Source organism: Tarenaya hassleriana, unplaced genomic scaffold (assembly GCF_000463585.1).
Source record: "Tarenaya hassleriana unplaced genomic scaffold, ASM46358v1 Cleome8, whole genome shotgun sequence".
NCBI lineage: Eukaryota > Viridiplantae > Streptophyta > Magnoliopsida > Brassicales > Cleomaceae > Tarenaya > Tarenaya hassleriana.
The window spans coordinates 219093-227528 of record NW_010970490.1 but is presented as its reverse complement, the minus strand read 5'-3'; the positions used below and the strand labels follow the sequence as shown (position 1 = coordinate 227528).

The following is an 8436-nucleotide window of genomic DNA, read 5'->3' as shown; positions in this document are numbered from 1 at the left end:
CTCCCTGCTGAAGAAGCTCCTGAGTTTCCCCTTCTCAAGCCGTTCGAGTAGCTTCTTAGCGCCGGGAACTTCCATCTCCGACAGCTTCTTCAAGTACCCGACAGCTCCGTACGACACCATAAGTTTCTTGCACTTCCTGCTAGCCGACAAAGCCGCCAAACTCGAAACCGCGTACTTCTTGGCTGTGTTACTCGGGCTCGCCTCCAGCAGCTGCACAAGGCTCGACACGCTCTTCTCGTCCCTCTTGACTTCTCTGCAATTCTGTGGAACCGTGACCAGGCCCGCGACCGCCTGTGCAGCCACCTCTCTTGCGCCGCTGGATTTGGCTTCTAACATTCTGACCAGAAACGGAATGCAACCGGACTCGCCCATCAGTTTCTTGGTCTCTGTCGAAGTGGCTAGCCTGCATATTGTTGATGCAGCCGCTTGCTGCGCACCGACTGACCCAGATTTCAGGACATGGACTAAATGCGGGATAATCTTGGACATTGTTTCGGCAGAGACCGAACCAGCCAGGTTCCGTATGGTTGCAACCGCGGATTCTTGAGGAAGAGGGCCGTCGAGGTAAGCCAGAAGGGCTTGTACTCCGTTTTCTGATATGACGGCTCTTCGAAGACTCTCATTGCTTGAAGTGAGGTTCTGAAGGCATTCGGCTGCGTATTCTTTCGATCCCAACAGGATTCCGCAGTTGAGGATATCGACCATCACCTTTATGATTCCTTCCTCGGCTAGGGTTTGTCTTACCTCAGGCACTGCTGAGATGTTCTTCAGCGTGCAGGCGGCTGCAGCTTGCGAGACTGAGTCACCCATTTTGCAAATCTCGACCAGTGGTCCGACCCCTCCATGACCGACGATGGAGCGTGCGGTTTCCGATGATATAGACATTCTTTGGAGGGAAATGACTGATTTTTCTTTGGCAACCGGATTACCAGATTCAAGAAGCCTTATCAGTGGAGGCAAAGCATTTTCAGACACAAGCCAGTTCTCGCAACTGCCGGATTCTGCCAGAGAGCAGATCACAGTCACTGCCTTTTCCCGTATGCAAGGAGAAGTCGCCATTAACAGCTGCACGAGAGACGCAACATTGGTCCGACCCAACACACTTAAAACAGTCTTTTCGTCTTCCTTCATGATCTCGACGAGCTGGTCGAGGGCTTTACGCTTGGAATCCGAGCGACCAATCTGAAGACGAGCAAGCAGTTCTCTTACGCTGGACGTTTCCGGGCCGGGGACTGAAGAAGACAGAGCCAAAGTGGCATCACCAAGAACGCCGGTTTTGATAAGGAGACCGCAATCCTTCAGGTTCAAGTCCAGTTTAGCAGACAGAGAATCAAGATCGCTCTGAATCTTCAACTTGCCTTCATGTTTCTCCTTGATGCACACATTTCCAAGTTCGATGGCTTCTTTCAAGGTCGACCATACAGCCTGTAGCTGCTCTCTGCAGAGAGAGTTTCTTGAGAAGCAAGGATAGCTCGACAAGTCTGATAAGCACGACGGTGTCTGCTCCAATCTTGAAATGATCACTCTCCACCTGCTGGGAAATCCCTTCGCCTTCCTCGCCGTGGCCAGAGCAACTGGGACAAGCTCTTGCGCCTGTAATAACAGATCTTCGGCTGATGGTTCGTCAGATGCCACAGGTTCATTTCCGGTACCTTCTTCCACCATGATCCCGATTTCACCGTTCAGACCAAAGCCAATCACAGCTGTTGAACTCCGTCCCGCCACCGAATTGAGGGGGGAAAATCAAAACTTTCAGCGATTTCCAGCCGATTTAAGAGCAGACAAAACCGAAGCTGTAAGAGAAAAACCAAAACTTTAATGATGCTAAATGCTACGCAACCACAAAAGCGAAGAACCGATAAACTTGAAGATATGCCCAGATGAAGCGATCTTTGATTATTCTTCTCCAATTTTTTTTTTTCTTTCTGGAAATAGAAAAATCAAAGTGAAGAGGCAATGGAGTAGCTGTACGAGTGACTAATAAAGTGTGATATATATTTTTTTTAAATAGAGACACGGGACGAAAACAGAGGGGGCGGCATCAGTAGCTTCGAGAATCTTGCATGATCACACAAAGCTCGCTTTGCTGGAAAACAAGACCCTACCGGACAAAATTTAAAGTAATTTTTCAAATGATAAGATAGTGTATAAGTAAATTCATTATCAACCATATCAATATAATAATCTTTTAGATGAACGCACGCTCCACCGTAGAAGAGAAAGACAAGAAAGGACAAGATGCCCTGGAAAACACCAGAAAGACTAGAATACCCTTCTGAAGAAATGAACGCCGGTGATATGTATGCAGAGCCTCGCCAACTGTTGAAGACGGGATCATAAGTGGAAGCTTTCTACTTTCGAATGATAAAATCCAGTGGAATATCTCTTTTCGTATGATTGGAGCTTAAGCTTGGTTCGAGAGGAGAAAGCAATGGAGAGAGCCTTTCCTTCGAAGAGACGACGTGGGTCTCTTTCGCCAAGTTGTGTGTTGGAAATTTTCAAAGAGAGATGAACCAAACCCCACTACTCACAAGTTTGGTAAAAAATCCAAGTCCAAATATGCGAAAAACTCACTGCAAAAATCTTAACTTTCTCCTGAGATTGTGTGAAATGCAAGAAATTCGACGAGAAATAAGTGCAGAACTCGAACAAAAATCAGAGTCTTCTTCTGGATTGAAACCCAGAAAAAGTGTTCCTCAGACCAGACAACCTAAGACGAGTTTACCTGGAAATAACCCTGTTCCGGATTCTCTGTCGGAAGCGAACAGCCGATTGCGGAAGAATCAACAACACTCAGAAGGCTAACTCGGTTCTGCGATGGAGAAACGGACGGGAACCCGTAGAAAAAGCCAAAATTGAACCTTCGAATTAGAAATCGAATTCAAAATCAGAACTTTCTTCTCGAAATTCTCGCTTCTGTCTCAGAAGGAGATGTGTCAGATCATTCAGTCAGCTTTAGAGTCGCACCATTTTATCGTATCGCGAGATTCTCTGGAGTATATTTTTAAAATTTCGGTGATCGTGTGGCTATAGTTAGGTGTTGGAATAGGGAATCGGACGGCTGGGATTTGACTGAAATTTGAAATAAGGTGAAACGAGGAGCTGACGTGGCGATTATATTGCCGCACGTGTGTCGTGGCAAATTGGCTGCAGCGTCGAGTTCTTTTCCACGGAGAGACTCACGTGCGCGGAAGGAGAGATTGCCACTAAAGTTCATGAAATTTACGAGAAGACCGCCTTGCGCCGTCGACTTTTCAGGCCTCGCGTCGAGGGGGACCAAGGCGCGTGAGGCTTGTGGGCCTAACGTGCACGAAACGGCACGCAGTTGTCTGTTGGCTGCTGCTCATATTTTTATAAAACGCTAGGCTTTTTCTATTTTTCAGCTATAAATCAAATTATCATTATTAAAAGGACAATTATTATTTCTATTAATGAGCCACTCATAAGCCGTTTATAATCTCTTTTCGAATTCAAATTCCTATGACAGATATAATTACCATTTCATAATCCCATGATTCTTTATCTTTTAATATCGAGCCATTTATCATTGTGATAAGGGGCGATTATACTTTAAGCCTTATTTTTTTTTAACTAAATAAAAACAGAACCCTTAATTTTAACAGCTTTCATATGAAATCGTAACCTTTTTTCTAAAGTAAAAACAAGCCTCCTATTTGTTAATCTCATACTAAATCTTGGTCCTTTGGGTTGGGCTATGTTTAACCATAACGCTAAACAAATTTTGAAGACAAAAAAAAAATAGAAACAATATTCTACAACATTCTATTTTATCTCGAATCTTCTAATTTAATAAAAGGGTATAAATAATTTGCAGTTTGATTTAGTTGACGGTTCAGAATAGTTTAAATTCAAATGTTAGGTTTTAAATGAGATTTTTTTTTTAAAAACTTACTGTTTATTATAACTTAAATGATAAGGTTAAATTTAATATAAGAGTTTGAAAGACTAGGGTAAATTTCGCTTTTAGTAAAAAGAATCACGTTTTAAAATGCAAATGTCCTTTGTGATTAATTTATGTTATTCATAAGTGAGTGGCGTATTAAAAATTAAACTAACTCCATGCATGTGCAAAGATTTTGAGTTGGGCCAATGGGCCAGGCCTTTCTCCTTTTTTTTTTGTTAGGAAGGAAAGAAACTAATACTTATCCGTGCTAGGAGCTAAACTTACCCCTGATAAGGATAGAAAGAGCCTGTAGCCCAAACAGAGCCCAAACGTCTGGGTTTGGAACTGGATCAGCCCATTGAAAATTCGCCAGGCCTTTTACATATTTCAGGTAACCAATATTTCGACGGTGCATTTTATTTATCACTTAACATTATACAAGTTTAGATTTGTTGAAATATCATTCTTTTTTTGTGGGCAAAGCTATAAAACTTACAGAAATAATAAATTTAAATTAAGGTGACAAACGAATATAATATCAGGTTATTTGAAGATAAAGTTATGCGTCCGTTCAAAGCAAAAATTAATCGAGCCATAACCTTACGTCTTCAAACGATTATAATTAGAGAGAAAAGGGAGCAATACGACGCCGTTTTGCTGGATGAAGATTTTTTTTTCTTTTTTCTTTTTGGTTGGAAACGCAGGAGTAATTTGCACGAATCTCCTTCTCTCGTAGGTTACACGTAACGGGAGTTCCCCTCATCTCCTTTCTCCTTTTCAGATCCAAAATAATCCGTGAAGAAGAATATTCATTTGCATCGGCTCTTTCGCCAGGTTTTGATCGTCCTCTCTGTATTGCCCCCGTTTCATCTGTAGTTGCTGATCTGAAGAACCTCGCGTTGGATTGGAGAATTTCTGGGGTTCGATGTGTGTTTTGCAGTGTTCGAAGTGAACATCCCGCTTCAAATGGTGAATTCTTTGCAATATTAGAAAATGGTAAGGATTTCTAATTTCTAGATTTTCCTTTCGTGTTCGGTTGTACATGATTCCTTAGAGCTCGGGATACTAAAATGGCAATTGTCTTAGATATTTGCATTTTCTCTATTTACCACAATATGGGGTCTTTGGTAATTGCAATATGCAGGATAAATATAGGATTTGTTGTTCTTATGCTTGAATCGACCAATATGAGATTGTCGTTTCTTGTTGTTGATGCCGGAAACATAACTTGAAATGGCCAACTCACTGTCGTAGCCTGCCCTATTATCTTTTACAAGTCTGAATGCTCTGTCGGTTGATTACTACTAGTGATATGCTGCACCAATAGGTTACCGAAGTATGCTTACCTAGCCAACTAGTCATTTCATGAGTTGTGGTTTTGGTTCTCTCACATAATTTACATGGTTCCATAGGCTGCATTCTTTTTTATTGCTAAACTCTGATACTGATCTTTAGCGATGATTTCCTTGGACCAGGAGTTGGTATAATGTTTCAGGGCAAAAATGCAGCAAGATACCCACAATAATCATGACATTTGAAACATGTTTGAAAATCCAGCAACAATCCCATCTAACAGTCCCCATCTCCGGAAATCTGGTAGCAAATCTCTTTTCTCTGATCTTGGTAAGACGTAATTTCTTGGTTTCTGTTCTGGTGTCTGGTTTTATCAAGAGACACCAATTACATGCTCCACCTGTGCAAATTGTGGATTCAGATATGTTTAACAGCCAAATCCTTTAAAGCTTGTTAGTTTTCACTTGTTTATCAATATATTATTGGGCTGTCTACTGTATATGCAATATGCTTTGTTCAATTTCCTATCTTTGAGACGATATTTCTTGCATTTTCAACTATGGTCCTTCAATGTGTGATTGGATTTTATTAAGGTGTAAACGAGGTTCTGGGTAACGTATCAGAAATGGGTGACTTGAAGAGTTCTAGCTCACCTCGGCCTGTTACAATGATGGCGCCTTCCCCAATATTCTTGTGGAGATTTAAGGTTTGTTTCAGTGATAGTACTCTAGATACTATTTGTTCATAAGTTTTCTTTGAGTACATACCACTCGGAGGAAATGCTTGAATGTGATTTTCAAAAAGATTCCCTTGAACTAAAATTTCAGGTCTTTTTGTTTCTTATATGGGCTCTGTGTTGTTGCAAGGTTAGTTGTCTCGGCTTAGCTTCTTGAGGTTATCATGTCAATGTGATGTTCTCGATGTTTTGTAAGCTGCTTAATGAGCCATGGCTGATTTTATCTGTCTTATTGAATAGATCGGATGGGATTCAGTCATGAGAATGAGTGTGGAATTTCGGGATTTATTCTTTTATGAGGCATTTCTTTACTACAACCCTCTTCTTCTAGTGGTGAGCTGAGACTTTATCTTTTCTATGTCTGGACTTCTATTCCACTGCTGATTATTGTAGATCTTTACGTCATGTCGGCTTTGAATGTAACAGACAATGATGGTCTGGCTCTGGGGAGTGAACTTATGGGTTTTCTCCCAAGGAAGTGTTAATTATGCCAAAGTCTTTGAACTTGACCAGAACCATCTTACTCATAGAGAGATATGGAAGGTATTTAAGTTTGAATATGTATTAAGTTTTGTGTATTTCTTAAATTATCCACACGTCTTGATCTGCTGTAGATATGCCACAATTGGTGGTTGTGGCAGTTATCTATTACACTATAAGGCTTATCTATCTTCTGTATCTTGTTGGTGTTTCTATCTTGCGCAATTTTTCCTTGTAGTGTAGCATGTGGATGACAGTCATTGTTCCAACTAGCATGACGGCATATCTTTATCTGTATTCCCATGGAGAAGTATCATTGGCTGCTTCACAACCGGTATAGAATCTGCCTCATTAGGTTATGAAAAATATATCTACATTTAACACATGTTCTGTTCTACTTATTTCCTCTGCTACCTCTCTGCACACCAGATAAATTGTATATTTGTCTGAAGGCTTATCTGAGACTTCTTCTTTATCTGCTACAGGTGCTCCTGTACCTTGCTTTTGCTTTGGTTCTGATATTTCCATTTGATATTTTTTATTTATCAACTCGATATTTTCTGCTGAGAACATTATGGCGTATAGCTCTTCCACTGCAGGTAAACTTTTAATTACCAGTCTTTTGAAACTTGAAAAGTGTGTATCCAAGGGCATTGTTTAAATGCTGACGTTCTGCTTAATGATACATGATCTGCTTGTGCTGTGGATTTTTTTCGCAATCTTTCTTCATATTTGATTTTCAATACATAACTACATATTCTGCCGAGCAAGTTTAGCTGATCTAAGATATCTGCTTTACAGCCAATTACATTTCCAGACTTCTTTTTGGCTGATATTCTCACCTCTATGGCAAAGGTAGTCCCTGAAAACAGCTTTAGTTTTGACTCAATATGAATTGTGGGAAACTGCTTTTGTATTTCTTTTTGCACCTTAAGTTATTAAACCATCAATATTTGATTCTAATCGATGCCTGTGCATTTGCATCTCATGCAGGTTTTGTCTGACTTAGAGCGATCTGTCTGTCGGATGGTACACAGACAGGTATTTTGTCTTGATCAATCATTTCATTTACGAAATCATTGGATGAAGTATAAGGCCTTGTTTGAATTCTGCGGTCTACATTTGAAAATTTCTCATTTATGGGACCGAAAATATCCATCAACTTAGGTTACGCAGTGCTCTTTTTCTTAGAGATGCTGTTATCCCTACTGAAACTAACACTTGAAATGCATATGAACGCCTCGACTAGATGAAAAATTGAGGAGTATCTGTCGTCTCTTCAACTTTTATCCTATGTTTTAAAAAATAGAAAGGAGCAACCTCTTAGTTGGAATCAGGAGCCTCCCTTGTTCTATATTTACTAATGACATGGGACTAGTGGATCAAGCTGTAGCTACTAAAGACCATAAAAAAGCAAGGAGACCCGGATGCTCTATTAGCCTACCCTTCACCATAATTTTTGTTGGTTTTACCGGCTGGAATTTGGGTTACCTCTCTGACCCAGATTAGCCTCAGATCTTGTTGTCTGGTGAAAACATGCCGGTTTTCAGTTTAAAGTGATGGCTTTAACTTCCAGGTTGCAACGATAGCTTGGTTCGAAGCCGATTCTGTCTGTGGCAGTCATCAAATTGCAATCCCGCTGATTCTTGTTTTACCTTACATCTGTCGACTTATGCAATGTCTCCGACAATATAAAGATACAAAGGAAAAGTCAGCTCTTCTGAATGGTAAAAACCATTCTTACTTATTCTGTCTAGGAGATAGATGTTAAATCATAGGACCATCCGGACTCTCCGTGGTTTGTATAGTGTTGTTACATCTTTTGCTGTGTCTTGGCTCTGCAGCTCTGAAGTATTCAACAGCGGTGCCGGTGATTTTCCTTTCGGCCCTCAAATATCACGTTTTGCCCGAGAGTTGGACATCGTTTTACAGGCCGCTATGGCTTTTCTCGAGTGTGGTAAACTCGCTTTACTCATTCTACTGGGATGTAAACCGAGATTGGGACTTGAGGTATGTTTGAGAA

General features: G+C 40.8%; 2 protein-coding genes across 4 annotated transcripts in view; one reads left to right on the top strand and one right to left on the bottom strand.

Annotated features, from left to right (window-relative positions):
- The window catches only part of LOC104802011 (vacuolar protein 8), a 3926-nt gene extending 539 nt beyond the window's left edge, over positions 1–3387 (bottom strand). The window contains exons 1-2 of one of the 2 annotated variants that reach the window (XM_010525419.2): positions 2726–3387; positions 5–1793 (exon numbers count right to left, since the gene is read on the bottom strand). In XM_010525419.2, the coding sequence (XP_010523721.1) occupies positions 5–1665 (1661 nt within the window). In that variant the 5' untranslated portion in view covers positions 1666–1793; positions 2726–3387. The other variant, XM_010525420.1, reaches the window with a different exon arrangement.
- A 1227-nt stretch (positions 3388–4614) lies between these two features.
- The window catches only part of LOC104802010 (SPX and EXS domain-containing protein 1-like), a 4499-nt gene continuing 677 nt past the window's right edge, over positions 4615–8436 (top strand). Inside the window, exons 1-12 of one of the 2 annotated variants that reach the window (XM_010525418.2) lie at positions 4615–4900; positions 5380–5500; positions 5791–5903; positions 6025–6063; positions 6174–6266; positions 6360–6476; positions 6652–6747; positions 6899–7012; positions 7215–7268; positions 7407–7454; positions 7990–8140; positions 8258–8423. In XM_010525418.2, coding sequence (XP_010523720.1) covers positions 5446–5500; positions 5791–5903; positions 6025–6063; positions 6174–6266; positions 6360–6476; positions 6652–6747; positions 6899–7012; positions 7215–7268; positions 7407–7454; positions 7990–8140; positions 8258–8423 — 1046 coding nt within the window. In that variant the 5' untranslated portion in view covers positions 4615–4900; positions 5380–5445. Of the gene's footprint in view, positions 4901–5379; positions 5528–5790; positions 5904–6024; positions 6064–6173; positions 6267–6359; positions 6477–6651; positions 6748–6898; positions 7013–7214; positions 7269–7406; positions 7455–7989; positions 8141–8257; positions 8424–8436 lie in introns of both variants that reach the window. The other variant, XM_010525417.1, reaches the window with a different exon arrangement.